Genomic DNA, 19,893 nt, shown 5'->3' with positions numbered 1-19,893 from the left:
TTAAAAAATATTTTTCTAGTCAAGATAACAAACATTCTTTTTTTTTTTTTTTGTAACATGGGCAGGCACTGGGAAATGAACCCGGGTCTCCAGCATGGCAGGCGAGAACTCTGCCAGTGAGCCACTGTGGCCTGCCCACCACAAACATTCTTAATGTACAAACAGTCCATACATGGTGTACAATCAGTGGCTCACAACATCATCACAGAGTAGTATATTCTTTACCATGATCATTTTTCAGAACATTTGCATCACTCTAGAAAAAAAGGCAAAACTCATACATGCTGTACCCCTTACCCCTCCCTCTCATTGACCACTAGTATTTCATCTACCCAATATATTTTTTTCTACCCAATATGTTTTAACCTTTGTCCCCCCATTTGTTTATTTTTTTATTCATATTTTTTACTCATCTGTCCATGCCCTAGATAAAAGGAACATCAGATACAAAGTATTCACAATCACACAGTCACATTGTAAATGTAATATCTTTATAAAATCATCTTCAAGAAACAAGGCTATTCAAGAACAGTTCTACAGTTTCAGGTACTTGCCTTTAGCCAAGTACACAATAAATTGAAAAGGAATATTTATATAATGCATAAGAATAATTTCCATGGCTACTGGAACACAGCTCTACAGTTACAGGCATTTCCCTCTAGCCTCTCTAAATATACCTTAAACTAAAAATGGGTTATCTATATAGTAAGAATAGCCTCCAATAACCTCTTGAGTTATTTAAAATCAAGTTATTTAAAATCAATTGAGTTTTAAATCTCTCAGCACTGACACTTTATTTTGTCTCATTTCTTTCTTCCCTCATTTGGTCAAAAAGATTTTCTCAATCCCTTGATGTGGAGTCCCACCTCATTCTGGCATTTCTGTCTCACTTTGTCAGGGAGGTTAACACCCCTGGGAGTCATGTCCCATGTAGAGAGAGGGAGGGCAGTGAGTTCACTTGCCATGTTGGCTGAGAGAGAGAGAGGCCACATCTGAGCAACAAAAGAGGTTCTCTGGGGGTGACTTTAAGCCTAATTTTAAGTAGGCTTACCCTATCCTTTGTGGGGATAAGTTTCATGGTAACAAACCCCAAGATTGAGGGCTTGGGCTATTGATTTGGTTGTCCCAACTGCTTGCCAGAATATCAGAAATTCTCCAAAAAGGAAGTTGACTTTTCCCCCTTTCTCCCCATTCCCCCAAAGGGACTTTGCAAATACTTCTTTATTCACTGTTCAAATCCCTCTGAAATTTATTGGGGCATCACACTAATCTGGACAAATCTATGAAATTTCATGTCCTATTCAAGGTACCATGTACTTATGGTGTTCAATTAAACTGTCCATGTAAGTTAAATTAGAAAATGCACTAGTTGAAATATAAATTTTGTAGCAAATAAACATTTCTTGCTTTAGTCTCACACGGAACTTGAAGTTTTAAAGTATGAATGACCATCTATTTTCAACACCCTGTGGTATTGACATTCCTTTGTTCTTCCTCATGCAAAAAATTTTTTTAATTTGTACATTTTGTCACTATCATTGTACATTCTAGGCATTCCTAGATTATACTGTCTCAGTCTTTATCATCTATCTTTCCTTCTGGTTTCATATGTGCCCCCAGCCCTCCTCCCTCTATCTTTCTCACATCCAACTTCATTCAGTGTACTTACAGTTAGGTAGTATTGCACTATCAATTTCTGAATTTTTACAATGACTCCTGTTGCACAAACTGTATCCCTTCAGCTCCAATTACCCAATCTCTACCTTATTTCTATCTCCTGAGGACTTCTGTTCTTAACTGAGATTCTCCAAGTTCACTCATTAATGTTAGTTCATATCAATGAGACCGTACAGTATTTGACCTTTTGATTCTAGCTAATGTCACTCAGAATAACGACCTCAAGGTCCATCCATGTTGTTACATGCTTCATGACTTTATTCTATCTGTCAGCTGTGTAATATTCCATCATATGTATAAACCACAGCTTGTTTAGCCACTCATTTGTTGATGGACATTTGGGCTGTTTCCATCTCTTGGCAATTGTAAACAATGCTGCTATAAACATTTGGGTGCAAGTGTTCATTTGTTTCCTTGCCCTCATGTCCTCTGAATAGATATGTAGCAATGGTATTGCTGGATCATATGGCAACTCTATACTTAGCTTCCTGAGGAGCTGCCAAATTGCCTTCCATAGCTGGTGTACCATTTTACATTCCCACCAACAACCAACAGTGGATAAGTGTGCCTTTTTCTCCACATCCTCTCCAGCACTTGTTGTTTTCTGTTTTATTCATAATGGCCATTCTGGGTATCTCATTGTGGTTTTGATTTGCTTTTTCCTAATAGCCAGGAAAGTTGAGCATCTTTTCATGTGCTTTTTAGCCATTTGTATTTAATTTTCTGAGAAATGTCTGTTCATATCTTTTGCCCATTTTATAATTGGTTTGTTTGTCTTTTTATTGTTGAGTTCAACAATCTCTTTATTATATTCTGGATACTAGACCCTTATCTAGTATGTGATTTCCAAATATTGTCTCCCATTGTATAATCTGCCTTTTTACTTTCTTGACAAAGTTCTTTGATGCACAAAAGTATTTAGTTTTGAGGAATTCCCATTTATCTATTTCTTTCTTCAGTGTTTGTGCTTTGGGTATAAGACCTAGTGAACTGCCTCCTTTCACAAGTTTTATAAGATATTTTCCTACATTTTCTTTAAAAAGTTTTATGGTCTTATCTTGAGTGTTTAAGTCCTTGATCCATTTTGAGTTAATTTTTGTATAAGGTGTGAAATATGGATCTTCTTTCATTGCTTTGCATATGGATATCCAGTTCTCCAAGCACCATTTATGACTGTTCTGTCCCAGGTGAGTTGGCTTGACTGCCTTATCAAAGATCAATTGTCCATAGATGAGAGGGTCTATATCTGAATAATCTATTCAATTCCATTGGTCAATATATCTATCTCTATGACAGTACCATGCTGTTTTGACCACTGTAGCTTCATAATTTGCCTTAAAGACAGGGAATGTGAGACCTCTGACTTCATTTTTCTTTCTCAAGATATTTTTAGCCCATCCAAATAAATTTGGTTATTGGTGTTTCTATTTTTGCAAAGTAAGTTTTAGGGATTTTAACTAGTGTTGAATTGAATGTATAAATAAATTTAGGTAGAATTGACATCTTAACTATATTTAGTCTTCCAATCCATGAGCATGATATGCCCTTCCATTTATTTAGGTCTTCTGTGATTTTTTTAAGCAATTTCTTGTAGTTTTCTTTGTGCAGGTCTTTTGTACCCTTAGTTAAATTTATTCCTAAATATTTCATTCTTTTTGTTGCAATTGTAAATGGAATTTTTTTCTTGATTTCACCCTCAGATTGCTCCTTACTAATATATAAAACCAGTGCAGATTTTTGAGTGTTATCCTTGTAGCCTGCCCTTTTGCTTTACTCATTTATTAGCTCTAGTAATTTGGCTGTGGATTTTTTTTTGGTTTCAACATATAGTATCATATCATCTGTAAACAGAGTTTTACTTCTTCCTTTCCAATTTTGATGCCTTGTATTTCTCTTTCTTGTCTAATTGCTCTGGCTAGAACTTCCAACACAATGTTGAATAACAATGGTGACAGTGGTCATCCTTGTCTTGTTCCTGATCTTAGGGGGAAAGCTTTCAGTATTTTGCTATTGAGGATGATGTTAGCTGTGGGTTTTTCATATATTCCCTTTATCATGTTGAGAAGGTTCCCTTCTATTCCTGTCCTTTGAAATTTTCATTAAGAAAGGATACTGAACTCTGTCAGCCTTTTCTGCATCAATTAAGATGATCATGTGGTTTTTCTGCTTTGATTTGTTGGTATGGTGTATTACACTAATTGATTTTCTTATATTGAACCATCCTTGCATATCTGGGATAAATTCCACTTGGTCGTGGTGTATAATTCTTGTAATGTGCTGCTGGATTTGATTTGCAAGAACTTTGTTGAGGTTTTTTTTTTTTTTTTTTTTTTTTGCATGGGCAGGCACCAGGAATCGAACCCAGGTCTCCGGCATGGCAGGCAAGAACTCTTTGCCTGCTGAGCCACCGTGGCCTGCCCTGTTGAGGATTTTTGCATCTATATTCATTAGAAGATTGGTGTGTAATTTTCTTTTCTTGTAGTATCTTTGTTTGGATTTGGTATGAGGGTGATGTTGCCTTCATAGTATGAGTTAGGTAGCTTTCCCTCCTCTTCAATTTTCTGGAAGAGTTTGAGCAGAATTTGGTACTAATTCTTTCTTGAATGCTTGGTAGAATTCACATGTGAAGCCATCTGGTCCTGGACTTTTCTTTTATGGGAGCTTCATAATGACTGATTCAATTTCTTTACTTGTGATTGGCTTGTTGAGGTTGTCTATTTCTTCTCAAGTCAATGTTCGTTGTTCATGCCTTTCTAGGAAGCTGTTAATGTCATCTACATTGTATAGTTTATTAACATAAAGTTGTTGATAGTATCCTTTCATTACCTCCTTTATTTCTATGAGTTGTGTGGTTATGTCCCCTTTTCTATTTCTGATTTTATTTATTTGCCTCCTCTCTCTTTTTCTGTCAACCTTGCTAAACGTCCATCAAGTTTATTGATTTTCTCAAAGAGTGAACTTCTGGTTTTGTTGGTTTTCTTGATTGTCTTTCTGGTCTCAATTTCATTTATTTCTGCTCTAATCTTTGTTGTTTCTTTCCTTTGCTTGCTTTTGTATTAGTTTGCTGCTCTTTCTTCCAAATGAACAGTTAATTCCTCAAGTTTTGCTCTTTTTTCTTTTTTGATATAGTCATTTAAGGTGATAAATTTCCCTCTTAGCACTGCTTTTGCTGTATCCCATAAATTTTTTATGTCGTGTTTTCATTTTCATTTGCCTGAAGATATCTTCTGATTTCTCTTGTAATTTCTTCCTTGACCCACTGGTTGTTTAAGAGTGTGTTGTTGAGCCTCCATGTATTTGTGAATTTGCTGGCCCTATGCCTATTATTGATTTCCACCTTCATTCCTTTATGGTCTGGGAAAGTTTTTTGTATGATTTCCGTCTTTTTAAATTTATTCAGACTTGCTTTGTGACCCAGTATATGATCTGTCCTTGAGAATGATCCATGACCACTTGATAGAAAGGTATATCCTGCTGTTGTGGGGTGTAATATTCTATAAATGTCTTTTAAGTCTAGTTCATTTATTGTATTATTCAAATTCCCTGTCTCTTTATTTATCCTCTGTCTAGATATTCTATCCATTGATGAGAACGGGGAATTTAAGTCTCCAACTATTATGGTGGACGTGTCTATTTCTCTTTTCAGTGTTGTCAATGTTTGCCTCATGTATTTTAGAGCACTCTGGCTTGCTGCATAAATATTTATGATTGTTATGTTTTGTTGAATTGTTCCTTTTATTAATACATAGTGTCCTTCTTTGTCTCTTTTAATTGTTTTACATTTGAAGTCTAATTGGTCAGATATTAGTATAGCTACTCCTGCTCTTTTCTGATTGTTATTTGCAAATAACAAGAGATTTGAAATCTCTTTTCCCAAGCTTTCACTTTCAACCTATGTTTGTCCATGTGTCTAAAATGCATCTCCTGTAGTCATGTGTCTAAAATACATCTCCTGTAGTCAGCATAGAGATGGGTCCTGTTTTTTAATCCATTCTGCCACTCTTTGTCTTTTGATTTAGGAGTTTAATCCATTAAAACTTAGTATCATTACTGTAAGGGCAGTACTTTCTTCTACCATTTTGCCTTTTGGATTTTATATTTGATATCTAATTTTTTTCTCTTTTTACCTTTACCAATAATCTTTATTTCTACACTATTTTCCATGCCTCTTTTTCCTGTCTTTTCTTATCTGCCTCTAGTGTTCCATTTAGTATTCCTTGCAGAGCCAGTCTCTTGGTCACACATTCCCTCAGTCATTTTTTGTCTGAAAAATTTTAATTTTCCCCTCATTTTTGAAGGGCAGTTTTGCTGGATTTAGAATTCTTGTTTGGCAGTTTTTCTCTTTTAGAATCTTAAATATATCATACTGTCTTCTTGCCTCCATGGTTTCTGCTGAGAAATCTACACAGGGTCTTATTAGGCTTCCTTTCTATGTGCTGGATTGTTTTACTCTTGCTGCTTTCAAATTTCTTTCTCTTTGACATCTGACATTCTAGTTAGTAAGTGTCTTTGGGGTACGTCTATTTGGATCTATTCTGTTTGGGGTATGCTGCACTCTTGGATCTTTAATTTTAAGTCTTTCATAAGAGTTGGGAAATTTCCAGTGATAATTTCCTCCATTGGTCTTTCTCCTCCTTTTCCCTTCTCTTCTTTTTCTGGACACCCACACCACACATTTTCATGCATTTCATATTGTTATTCAATTCCCTGCTCATATTTTCCCATTCTTTCCCCTATAATTTCTTTTGTTTGTTGGATTTCAGATGTTCCATCCTTTCTTCTGCTTCTTGAAATCTAACATTATGGGTTTCCATTGTTTATTTTTTTCATCTCTTCTACTGTACCTTTTCAGTCCCATAAGTTCTGTGATTATTTTTTCAGATTTTTTATTTCTTCTTTTTGTTCATTGCTTGCCTTCTTTATATCCTCCCTCAATTCATTGATTTGATTTTTGATGAGGTTTTCCATGTCTGTTCAAACATCCTGAATTAATGGTTTCAATTCCTGTATCTCATTTGAATTGTTGGTTTGTTCCTGTAACTGGGCCATATCTTCAATTTTCCTAGTATGACTCGTTATTTTTGATGACATGTAGACATTTAATTTCCTTAATTAGTTTATTGTGAGTATTGTTTTCAAACTTTTACCTAGGATTTTCTTACTGGATAGCTTTGTTTTTTATCTGTTCTTTGACATTCAGTTCCTGTCATTCTAGACCTCTAGCATAGATTTTGTTTAGTGGATCAGAATTTTTCAGTTCTTATTTTTCTGGTTTTTGCCATGCCTGTATGGAAACTTTTTTCCTTTAGGAAGTCTAGAATAAGCTGGTGTCTTTTTTTGTTTTTCTTAGGAGGGTCTACTTATGTATTGTAGACTCCAGTCAGATTTTCCCAGACCAGACTGGCCTCCTCTCAAGAGGAAACATTCATCTGCATCAATTTTCTCTGAGGGTGAGACCTAGCAGGTTGACAGAATTTCCTGTGAAGCCTCTAGACTCTCTTTTTTGCCTATCCTGCCCAATATGTGGCGTTTGTCTGTCTGCGGGTCCAACCATCATAAAATGATTCAGTGCCTTTAACTACAGCAGACTCTCCCTACTAGGGTTGTGGTTGAGGCAGAGGGGATGTTGTAGGCTGGCTTTAATTGCTTCAGTTTTCCAGTCCCTTGGGTCTGAATTCCTTGAGGGAGGGATTCCACCTGAGCTTGGCCCCTTCCCTCTCATGGGGAAGGCATAGCCTCCAGGGAATTAATTCCTTTCACCTGACCAGCCTCTTTGTCTCTCAGACAAGCTTAATTCTGTCTTGCCTGGGCAGTTGGAGCTGAGAATCATTGCAGTTTTATCTAATGAGCAGTTAAGCAGAAGAAACAAAGCAAAAAAAAAATTCTTCTTCAGAGCAGGACACCCATTCCGCAGGTTTGTTCATCCATAGCTTGAGTTGGTTTGTTGCTCTATGTATCTCCAGGTTCTGTGTGCCCCCCCCCCCACCTTTTTAGGGTCCAGCCCTTTTCATTTATTTTGTGCTGTCTGATCCAAGAAAACCTCTGTTTTTTGCCCCCCACCAGCCCTGCCCACTTTGTGCCAGGGCAAAAACTCCTAGTACCTTTAGCACTTATTCATGGTTTATCTGATTTTGGGACCTATTTTCAGTAGTCAGAATTCATTAATTAATTCCACAATTGGAGCTTGCTTGAGCTCAGCCCCTGCTGCTATTAAAGTCTCTTTCCTTTCCCTTCTTGGAACCACCTGTGGGGAAGGGATGCCAGTCTCCACAACTTGGGGAACCTTCAGTTCTAGGTGGGATTTCAGCTTGTCCAGCTTTCCAGACTGGTGTATGCTTTGTGTCCAGTCATTAATGTGGCTCCAACAGTTGTTCTGTACCATTTCTGACTATTTAATAGGTGCTCCAGAGGGATGAACTAAATTCCATACCTCACTAAACCGCCATCTTGGAACCAGAGTAGATTGAGAGTGATCTTACTGGAACTCCAAAAACATTTTGAGCTCTATATACACAGCATCAACTTCCTCAGTGCTCTCATTTTGAGCATTGCACTCAGGACATTGGTAAGGATGACCCTGTTTGAATCCAAATTTCTGTGATATTTTAGAAGTTAATGACCTTCAAAGATGTAGCTGTGGACTTCACCCAGGAAGAGTGGGCCCTGCTAGACACATCCCAGAGAAAGCTGTTCAGAGAAGTCATGCGGGAGAATATCAAGCTTCTTGTCTCAGTAGGTGAGTGTCTCAAAATTTATCTATCATTGATAATCTACCTGTGTATCTATCATATATCATCTTCTGTTTATTTATTCAAGTATCTAGGTCAGCTTCTCCATATTGTTGTATAACCTTTTATATATATTGTTATATTTTTATTAATAGATTATATCATTTAATTTTATAACATGTACAACTGAAATGTATTTCCTTACTTTTTATTTATATGTATTTCATCCTCCTAGAAGTTAATTTTTTTTGGCACAAGTTAATATCATTCTTGAATTTTGTCTCCAGCACTAAGGACAGTGCTAAGAAGTCAGTTAAAAATGTTTGAGTGCATAAATAAGTGAATAAACATTCTGCTGTAAGGGTTATGCTGAGGTTTCAGAACACAATAGAATGAACACCATGTATATCATTTCCCATATAGAATTAGGGTTGATTTAGCAGAGTTTATGTTTATTGTATTATTTTTTTTAAATAATCAGCCACTTTTGAAACAGAATTTCTCACCATATAGAATATAGTGGATTCTGCCATTTCTCTTTGTGCTTGTGCCTGGGCAGCAACAACCTAAGATACCCACTGTAATGGGAACAAGGTCAAAATTTATCCTATAGCTGGTGAAATATTTTTAGCGTTCTGTGCTTAAAGTACTTTTGCCTTCCTGACATTCAATGCTTATCCTTTTCTTTGGTAGCTTGCCATGGACTTGATAATGCACCGTTATTTACACTTAACTCAAAATTTATTTATCTTTTCCTACACACAGGATGTCAGATCTTCAAATCAGATGTACTTTCTCAGTTGATACAAGGAGGGGAAGTGTGGAGAGAAGGAATAGGATTTCTCCAAATCCCAGGTGAGCTCTCGGAAACTTGCCTCAGTAGAGGAGGGGCCTCATCAGTTAGTGATTAGGTCCTTGGAAATGCCACCTTCAGTTTCCTTAAGTGAGTTATGATTTATGCAATATAGACAAGGATATTGGTGAATTTTTCTTTGTATGTCATTATTCCACATTCTCATGAAGCTCTATTCATGTATCCTTTACTTTAGGAATAAAATACTCAGGTATTATTCAAATTTAGTTTTCCCATAATGAATGTTTCCTGGTCCTATTCTTAGAAGATTTTTCCTTTTTTTCACCTACCTTACATTCCACCTTCTTTTTTCTCATATTTCAATCATGAGACTATTCTGATTGTTAATATTCTATAATGTTTTCTTCTGCTTAGAATATTCATTAATTTAATATTCTTTAACCATGAAATGACAACGTTTGATAAATGCTGATAGGGATATTTGGGACCTTCCAAAATTTTCATTCTGCTGCTACTCTAACAATTTATTGTATTTTTTCCTAATAATTACAGGCAGGAAAAGTGCCTTTAAAAAACAAGAAATGCTATTTGTACAACCTACCTGCAGGAAAGACACATCTAACATCATGTCATTGGTAAGCTTCATTGATGTGAATCCTAGTTTTCCAAATAAATATCTCTGGATGGAATTAACTAGGAATTCAGTACAATCATCTCACTTTAATGAGTTTTGGGATGAAATGCTAATCAAGCAAAAATTGGTGATAATTTGAATTTCAGGAAATAGTAAACTGAACACAAAACTTAACTATAAAAAGATGATTGTGTAAACATGATTCACAATTTTAAACTTTGAAACATGAAGTTCAAACTTGATCATATAACTTTTCAGTTAGGATGCTGTAATAGAGAAAATCTCTGGTCATGAAGGAGAATAATGTGTATATGAAACTAAAATGGGAAGAGTTTAATTGGAGACTGTCAATACAGGATTAGTCTAGAATTCATATGTAGGGAAATGAAGAAATTTATGTGTATGGACAAATGTTTTACAGTCTCTCATCTTACTCCCCCATTGCAGAGTTCTTATACTCAAAATAATTCCTTTAAATGCAATGATTTGCAAGAAGATTCTGATCACAGATCCACAGTGACTCCACATGCATTAATTCACATGATAAAGAAACCTCATTTCTGCAAGTCACATGGAGAAGTCCTCAGTGAACAGTCATCTTTTAATCAACATAAGCAGATTCATACTAGCAATAGATCTTATGAATGTCATCAAAGTGCTAATGCAAGCTCCAGGAAAAGTCAATACAATGGCATTCATATTGGAGATAAACCATATGGATGCCTTGTATGTAGGAAAGCTTTCATTAAAATTTCTCAGCTTAGGCAGCATGAGAGAATTCACACTGGAGAGAAGCCATATGAATGTCATCTATGTGGAAAAGCCTTCAGTCAATCTTGTAATCTCATAAAACATGAGAGAACTCACACTGGAGAGAAACCCTATGAGTGTCATGTATGTGGGAAAGCCTTCAGTCAATCTTCTAATCTTCGACAACATGAAAGAACTCACACTAGAGAGAAATCCTATGCATGTCATCTGTGTGGGAAAGCTTTCATTCGATATTCTCACCTTAGACAACATGTGAGAACGCACAGTGGGGAGAAACCCTATGAATGTCCTCTATGTGGCAAAGCCTTCAGCCGACATTCTCAACTTAAACAACATGAGAGATCTCACATTGGAAAGAAACCCTACAAATGTCATGTATGTGAGAAATCTTTTAGTCGATATTTTCAGCTTAGACAACATGAGAGATCACACATTGGAGAGAAACCCCATAAATGTCATCTGTGTGGTAAAGTCTTTAGTCAATATTCCTACCTTAGAAAACATGAGAGAATTCACACTGGAGAGAAACCATATGAATGCAGTGTGTGTGGGAATGCCTTCAGTCACTGGTCAACCCTCAAAAAACATGAGAAAACTCACACTGGAGAGAAATCCTTTGAATGCCATGCATGTGGGAAAGCCTTCATTCGTTGCTCTGCCTTTAAACGACATGAGAGAATTCACTCTGAACAGAAGCCTCCTGAATGTTGCCAGTGTGGGAAAACCTTCAGCTGATATTCCTATCTTAAACAACGTGAGAGAATTCACACTGGGGAGAAACACTATGAATGCTGTCTATGTAGGAAAGCCTTCGTTCATCCCTCTAACCTTAAGCGGCATGAGAGAATTCATACAGCAGAGAAATCACATGAATGTCCTCTGTGTGGGAAAGCCTTCAGTTGATAGTCTCATCTTCAACAACATGAGGGTACTCACACTGGATAGAAAAACCATCTGTCTAGAAAAGTGTGCCCTTATATATCTCAGGCAACATGAGAGAATGCACTGTGGACAGAAACTATATGAATACCATCTATATAGGAAAAAATACTTTTTATAAACTGAGACAACATGAAATTATTTCAAACTTGAGAGAAATCCTGTGAAAGTCATCAGTGTGGAAAAGTGTTCAGTCAATATTTTGACCTTAGATAGAATGAGAGTTCACACTATAAATGTTTGGAATAATGAAGAGATTTCAGCTATAGATTTAACCTTAATACACACCAGAGAACTCACATACTGAAGAAACACTATGTTTGTAATCAGTGTTTGTAATCAGTATGGTAGTGCCTTCAGTCATCTGTACTATTTCAGTTAATCTAAGGAAATTCATACTGAAGAGAATCCATATGAGTGTCATCTATATATCAAGGCCCATAGTAGATGGTCTGGTAATATGCTATATGAATATTCACATTATAATATATTATGTTCACATTATAAAGTGGAGAGTCTTCATCTACCACCCTAACTGAAGAAAAACTTGAGAAATCACATGTGATAAACCCTGTGTCTCTACTCAATGTGGGAGTGCTTAGTTTATAATTTCTCTTTTAAATAAAATGAATGAACTCCTTGTGATTGAAACACTAAATATAGATCATGAAAAGTTTTTCTCTCAACACTTCCACTATAAATAGATATGATCAAGTGCTTAGGTAGTGTAGTAAAGACTAAAGAAAAAGCAAACTACTTGTGTTTGAAGATGATATGATTGGAAATATAGGAGCCACCATTACATTTCCAAAAATATTGGAGGCAATTAGTAATTTAGTAAGGTGACATTTTCCACAGTAAAAATGAAGTTTTCTATGTGTTAGAAAGTTAATGAGAGGTACTATGTATTCCTAACCTCACAATTTCACGGTGTCAGAATTTAGAACTACTAATTAAGCCCATTGGGCACTTTTTTCAGTGCCAGAGGTGGTGTATAATCTGCCAAAATCAAGGAAAACAGTGGCCTTCTCCCAATTGATGCTGGATGGCTTCCACTTGGCTGATACATCAGTAAACCAGCACTGAGCATGTGGTGGGTCTGATGTGACATCCGTGAGTTGGTATCTTCTGGATTTCAATGCATGTAGGGAAGGACCTTCTACAGGATCACTGTTGTGGGGCACTTCTGCCAACTGCTCATGCAACCATGTAACTTCCTGGGGACCCTGGTAAGTGTTCTGATTTTCTAGTACCTATGGTATCTTGGGGAATCCTAGCCTCAGGATGACATGAGATCTCTTAGTATTACCAAGGTGCAATAGCATACCAGAAGTTGCCTTTCAAAGGAGTTGTACTAGGCTGCCTTTGGGAACTTTGAGGTCTAAAAATTTATGGCTCTTCTTTCCTTGAACCCATTGTCACATACCCCTTACACTGGAATGCAGTGTCCAGTGTCCAGATAGCTTAATTACAATGGGATACCACTCAATAAACTGTTCTTCCTCATGGCTTTCTATAATTGGTACTTGAGTTACAATTCCAATGTTCTATTGCCCCATTTGCTTGAAGGTCATAAGGAGTATAAGAGGCCAATATTACACAATGGGAACATGTCCATTGCTTGGCATGTGAGCATAAGTGAGATATCTTGATCTGATTGGAGTCTTTGTATATCAGATCATATAGCCAAGATATTATCCAAACCTGCAACAGTGGTCCTGGCATCTACACGCTACATGTTAATTGCTGTCCCACATATAGAATATGTGTCTAATGTCATGAGACACCTTTGTCTTTGGAACCCATGACTAGAAATAAGCAGTGTAAGGTGATTGACTTGATACCCTCATGCAGGACCTAATCCTCAGATGGTAAGGCTCAGCACACCATGCTGTCTGGTCTGAGTTCATTGTCAGGAGTCACATGACTGCAGTACCTTTGGCCTTTGCCTCTTCTAGAGTGATTTCTCATGATTTGGCTTATTCTTCCACCTGAGTCTGGCTTCTGTGTGTTTTGCTTCAAATGGCCTTTTGCAATGGATGACAACAATGGTAACAGATTAATCTGCTTTCTAATAAGCTGTTGCTATAGGCCCTGTGCCCATGTGGAGGTGCTTCTTATACTCCATTTTCCAGTAACTGGACAATATGGGTATTCCATTTCCAAGAGCCCATGCATAGGTAGCAGAAAGTTTTTGTTGGAGTACCCTCACAGCCAGCACTAACATGTAGAGTTTAACCCATTAGACTGGCTGCACTCATCCAGTCTTAATCAAATGTGGTCATCTTTGTAACAGATGGTGACTTGCCCATTGGACCCCTTTAGCTATGAGTGGCAGTTTGTTCTGCAAACCAACCCTTACTATCATCTGGACCACTCTTCTTAGCCAGGGGAGGGTCATGACCATCCCCTGTGGGCTTTTAGGCTCATCTAGCGATGTAGAACTTTATTCATGGAGTTGGCTAACTCCTTTAGGTCCTGCTGGGGCTTGTTCTTGTATGTACTATTTCCATTTGATGATGCTTTGTTGAAACTGTCCTACTTTATTAGTAATATTAGTGAGTGCCCATGTGATGATGGACAGTTCTGGCCATACAGTCAGAGGGCACATCAGTGGTTAAATGCTCAGATTCCATGAAGACCCAATAACAGTCCTAAAAGCTGCCATTCTAAGGGGATGTGGGTGATATTTAGTGGTCACCTAGGATAGTTTTCATGTCCAAAGTCCAAGGGCCAGCACACTATGCTAGCATTTTCTTCTTGCTATAAACTCCCTTCTCTGTATAGGAGTCATCAACACCTTAGTTCCATAGACAAGCTCCATTAGCCTCAGTGGCAAAATGTGTCACCACCTGTTTCATGGCTTGCATAACCTGCTGTTGTTGGGGACCCCATTCAAAGGTAGCCACATTGTAGGTGATATTAATTAGATAGTCCAGATGAATGTCTAGATGTAGCACATGTTTTCTCTATTACCGAAACATACTTTTCAGCTGCTGGACCTCCCTTTTGGTAGTAGAGCTGCCAATAGTAATGTCTTCTGTTTGACTTTGCCTTGTTTGTGCCTCTGATTATAAGCTGTGGTGGTTCGAAGCTGAATATACCACAGAAAAACATGTTCTTAAACCTAACCCATTCCTGTTGGTGTAAACTCATTTTAAGTATATTCTTTATTGAGGCTACTTCAGTTAAAGTGTGACACACCTCCATCTGAATGGTTTTAATCCTCTTATTGAAGTCCTACATAAGACAATGAAATTGAGACAAATCCATATAAACAAAAAGTTGAGATCAACAAAACTTGAAGAGGGAAAGACCAGCAGATACCACCATGTGCTTTGCCATGTAACAGGGGAATCAAGGGTCACTGGCAGCTGGTCTTCATGAGGAAAGCTGATGACTTGATTGGAACATTTTCCTGGACTTTAACCATAAGTGAATAACTTTTCATTAGGCAAGCCTAACCATTTCATTATATATTGGATGACAAGTACTTATTTCAGTAATTATGCTTGTTGCAAGTCTAGCACTACCCACTGGTGACATACTGCAGAGGAATTGAAATTTCCCTGAGGTACCAAGTGATGTGTATACTGTAGACTATTCCACATGAATGCTATTTGATCTTGATCTTTGTCCCACAAAGGGATTCATAACAATTCATTATTCAGGTTAAAAATAGTCCTGCGTGGGCTGCCACCACCTCACTGACATACTTATGTGACAGTGGTGTCACATAAAGTATGGCCCAAGGGTAGCACCTCAGAAATTTTTTCTGCAATGCTCTGTTAATTTCTAGTCTCCTGATTATTTTTAAAGGCGCATACTAGGCTTTTAAATGGTGAGGAGATGTTTTTTAATACTCCTGTGTGCAGTACATCCTGAACCAATAGGGTAATTTCTTTTTCTCCCCCTGAGCAGGAATACCCCAGCAGGGTTTTTGTAATTCAAGTGGCAAAAGAGAGAGACTATAACCCATGGATTTGGCTTGAACACTTTGTTGTGAGTACACAAACCCCCTCAAGGAATGGCGGTGTTTTATGCTGCAAAAGGCCAAACCGTCAAGCCCTATAACACATTCACCAGTGAGACCCACAATCCTCAGCAGCATAAGTGAGCCAAATGTGCCCACCCCATACTCATTTGCCTACCATGGATTACCAATTTCAGTCCAGGGCTGCCAGCTTTCCATTCCCACTGTGGGGCCCCATGATTACTGTCACTTGGCCACCTGTGTCTAAGCACTGCTAATGTTTATATTTTTCACTTCTCTCTTATTCCCTAAAATTGGTCTAAGGATAAATCTCACTAGTGGGACTGTGAGACTCTGTCTGTACACATAAAAGCTTTCTTTTAAACTTTTTTTGTTAAAAGTTTTCTTTTAAAGGAAATATGGAATACAGGCTGTGCTGGTTTGAAACTTTTTATATACCACAAAAAAGAATATGTTCCTTTAATCCATTCCTGTGGATGCAGACTTGTTGTAGATGGGATCTTTTGATTAATTTGTTTGAATTGAGTTGTGACCCACCCAATTCAAGGTTGGTCTTAAACCTTTACTGCAGTCCTTTATGAGGATAAAAGAGAAAAGCTGACAGCTCAGAGAGAAAAGCCCAGAAGTAAGCAAGCAAGAACCCATAGAAACTGAAAGAGCCATTGAAGTCAGATCCTGAAAGCTATGAACTCTGGGAGAGAAGGGCCAGCAGACACTGGCCATATGCCTTGACAGGTGGCTGAGGTTTCCCAGATGCCAGTAGCCTTTTTTCAGAGAAGGTTTCCTCTCGATGATGTCTTAATTTGGATGCTTTCATAGCCATAGGACTGTGAATTTGTAAACCAATATATCCCCATTGTAAAAGACAATCCATTTCTGGTACACTGCAATCTGGCAGCTTTAGCAAACAAACAGATTGTAATACCAGGAGAGTGGTGTTCTGATGTGTTTGCAAATCTAAAAGTGCTGGAACAACTTTGTAAATGGATAAGGGGAGGATTCTGGAAGAATTCTGAGTACTTGATAGAAAAGGCCTAGATTACCTTGGAGAGACTGTTGATAGAAATAGGGACACTAAAAGTACTTCTACTGAGGCCTTAGAAATTATGCAGGGTAACTGCCAGCTAGAAGAAAGACAATCCTTGTATTTAAGTGCAGATAATTTGACAAAATTGAGCCCTGGTGTTGGATGGAAGGGAAAATTTGAAAGCAATGAGCTTGGCTATCTAGCTGAGGAAATTCCCAAACTAAATGTAGAAAATGCAGCCTGACTTCTCCTTGCAGGTTATAGTAAAATATGAGAGGAAAGGCATCAACTGCGAGCTGAACTCTTGAGTACAAAGAAGCCAGACATTGATGGTTTGGAAAATTCTGAGTTTCCAGAAAATGAGTTCCAAAGAATGGAAGTACATGTAAGGGTTTAACCAGTCAGCCATTTCAGTGCATGTCAGACTTGGAGATGGAGTTATCCAGAAGGGATTTGTGGAAAATCCAATTATTGTCTGATGGTTGGGAACCTTGTGTGCTGTATATGAAATTGACAAGTTTTTGAAACTACTGCCAGTCTGGAATAAAAGGGATTAAAAAAAGAGAGAGAGATTAAAGACAAAAAAAAAAAAAAAAATAGAAGATGAAGCCCAGAGTAAGACACCTCAGGCCAGAATTGTAGAACCACTATGTACATGGAAAGGATGAGTTTTCCACAGTTTGTAGAGGGTGGGCCTTCCCTTCCATTGTTCAGGGAGAGTGCTACCACCACAGGGCTCTCAGATGCCTGGGAAATTGAGGGAAGTATGGCTGTCCTGTTGTTTTGGAAGAATGCTGCTGCCCCAAGTCTCAGCAGGTGAAACACATTCCCCAGGGGTTATGTAGAACTTGGCCATGACCCAGGGCCTCCACTGTTTGGAGGGGGGCAAGTGTGCACCTAAGGCTATTCCATTTTTCTCTAGACACCCAAATCTGCATTGGCCCATTATTGAATAGATGCAGCTCTAATAGAAGGCCCACAAACAATGTGGGCCTACTCTTCCTAAGATCCACGTCTCACATCTCCATTCTCAGCATCACACCATTTCATCCTTAGTATTTCTCACATCCCATGTACCCCATGCAGCTAGAAGGAGGCAAGTACCTCAGTCAGCCTAGCATCACGCAGGGTGACTTAACCACACCATGATTACTAAACAGCCCTTATGCTTCCACCATGCCATGCAGTGCTTAGTTGGTGAGTGTGCTCACTGCATCAAACTTTTTTTGGGGAAGAGACACCTATTACACCTCCAGGTTAGGAGTCCTACCTAAAGGATGTCAACTGATTCCATGCAGATGTTGGATTTTCCAACGAAAGACCAACTTAGAGGCAGTGGATGGAACACTTGTTAATCATATACAGAAGAGACAAAGCAAGATCAGTTTTTCTAGTGGGTATCAGCCTCCATGGCCAGCAGATCCCCTCTGAAGCCACATGCAGGTAATTTCCATGCTTACCTCTTTCCTATGTGCTGTAGGTAAGGGACCTTACTCCTGGGGACATATATAGCATTAGGGATGGGACAAGTGCCATAAAATGCACATACATAGCCAAGGAGTCTCTGGTGAATGTTTGCATGTGAACTGAGCAAAAGGGGCTGGATTGAGCCAGGAGGCCAGTCTGCAATTGGATGTGTTTTATCTCCAGGCACCCCCAACAAGGGAACCTGCCCACATTTATCATCCCATTCCAGGAGTCAGGATGACATCTCATCCCAAGCACAGGGTGTTTTTATGGGTCATAGGGAAACGTGGCTAGTTGTCTTTAGATTGCCCCTACCACAGTAAAAAACAAGGCAAGCAAGAAGAAAGAATCTACTTGTTTCATTTGATAATTTTTCAGAAATGTTGAATTGTGACGCTCCTATGCTGCTTGAGAACTACAATTATCTCATTGCAAATTTCTAATTCTGCACCTCCTGAGCTGCTACAAGAATAGTCTCTTTTATATATATTTTTATATTTTGTCTATTTTATACATTTTAATACTTTAGGAAATGGATAATCCATACAGATTCTGTTTTATAATTTCTCATAAATGGAAAATTTCAAGCATTCCTGGAAATCCATCGAGGAACACAAACTTAGTATTGAATGGATTTGTGTCTGAAATCTCTTCAGATAGCAATTTCTGGAGATTAAATTGACTTGGTCTGTTCTAGGCTAAGCCATGCAATCTTTCTTTCTTTTTTTTTTTTTGCATGGGCTGGCACTGGGAATTGAACCTGGGTCTCCAACATGGCAGGTGAGAACTCTGCCTGCTGAGCCACTGCAGCCTGCCCACAACCTTTCTTTTTAAAAATATTCTTATTGGCAAATAATCCACACACATACAGTCCATACATAGTGTACAATCAGTCACTATTAATATCACGTAGTTGTGTATTCATTACCATGACCATTTTTAGAATATTTGCATCACTCCAGAAGAAGATAAAAGAAAACACTCATACATCCCATACCCATTACCCTTCCCTCTTTGTGACCAGTAGTGTTTCAATCTACCCAATTTATTTTATCCCTTATCCTCCATATTTATTCATCTATTTTTTATCCTTTTTTTTAAACTCGTTTTTCCATACCCTGGATAAAGGGATCATCAGACACAAGGTTTTCACAATCACACAGTCACATTGTAAAAGTTACGTCATTATACAATCATCTTCAGGAATCAAGGTTACTGGAACACAGCTCAACAGTTTCAGGTACTCCTTGTAGCCACTCCAATATACCATAAACTAAAAAGTGATATCTATAGAATGCATAAGAATAACTTCCAGAGTAACCTATTGACTTTGCTTGAAATCTCTCATTCTCTGAAACTTTATTTTATCTCATTTTTCTCTAGCCCCTTTTGGTTAAGGCTTTCTCAATCCCATGATGCTGGGTACCAGTGAGTCCCAGGAGTTTTATAGAGGTGAACTCCAAGATTGAGGTCTCAGCCTATTCAATTGTCTCTACTCCTTGTGAGAATATCAGAAATTCTCCAAATGGGGAAATTTAATATTTCCTCCTTTTTACCTAGACCCCCAAGGGGACTTTGCAGATACTTCTTAATTCACTGTCAAAGATACTCTGGAATACATCAGGGCATCACACTAACCTAGACAAACCAACAAGATCTTACATCATATTAAAGATTTCATATAATTACAGTGTTCAAATAAACTGACCAGACAAGTTAAGTTAGGTAATATGCTACCCAAAATAAAATTTTGCACCAAATAAACATCTCTTCCTTTGGTCTCACACAGAAGTTAAAATTTTACAATAGTCAATATCATCCTTTACCCTGTGTTCTGCTCTA

General features: G+C 37.9%; 1 protein-coding gene and 1 pseudogene across 2 annotated transcripts in view; both read left to right on the top strand.

Moving 5' to 3' along the window:
• LOC143674113 (uncharacterized) overlaps positions 1-18,511 on the top strand; it is a 105,302-nt gene extending 86,791 nt beyond the window's left edge. The window contains exons 5-8 of the mRNA XM_077149432.1: positions 8,287-8,413; positions 9,171-9,260; positions 9,772-9,854; positions 10,301-18,511. Of these exons, the coding sequence (XP_077005547.1) occupies positions 8,287-8,413; positions 9,171-9,260; positions 9,772-9,854; positions 10,301-11,359 (1,359 nt within the window). The 3' untranslated portion in view covers positions 11,360-18,511. The remainder of the gene's footprint in view (positions 1-8,286; positions 8,414-9,170; positions 9,261-9,771; positions 9,855-10,300) is intronic.
• LOC143674112 (uncharacterized) overlaps positions 12,679-19,893 on the top strand; it is an 87,326-nt pseudogene continuing 80,111 nt past the window's right edge. The window contains exon 1 of the transcript XR_013170874.1: positions 12,679-12,792. The product of XR_013170874.1 is annotated as an uncharacterized LOC143674112 (transcript). The remainder of the gene's footprint in view (positions 12,793-19,893) is intronic.

Source organism: Tamandua tetradactyla, chromosome 2, assembly GCF_023851605.1.
Source record: "Tamandua tetradactyla isolate mTamTet1 chromosome 2, mTamTet1.pri, whole genome shotgun sequence".
Taxonomy (NCBI): Eukaryota; Metazoa; Chordata; class Mammalia; order Pilosa; family Myrmecophagidae; genus Tamandua; species Tamandua tetradactyla.
This window is presented reverse-complemented; position numbering and strand designations above follow the sequence as displayed.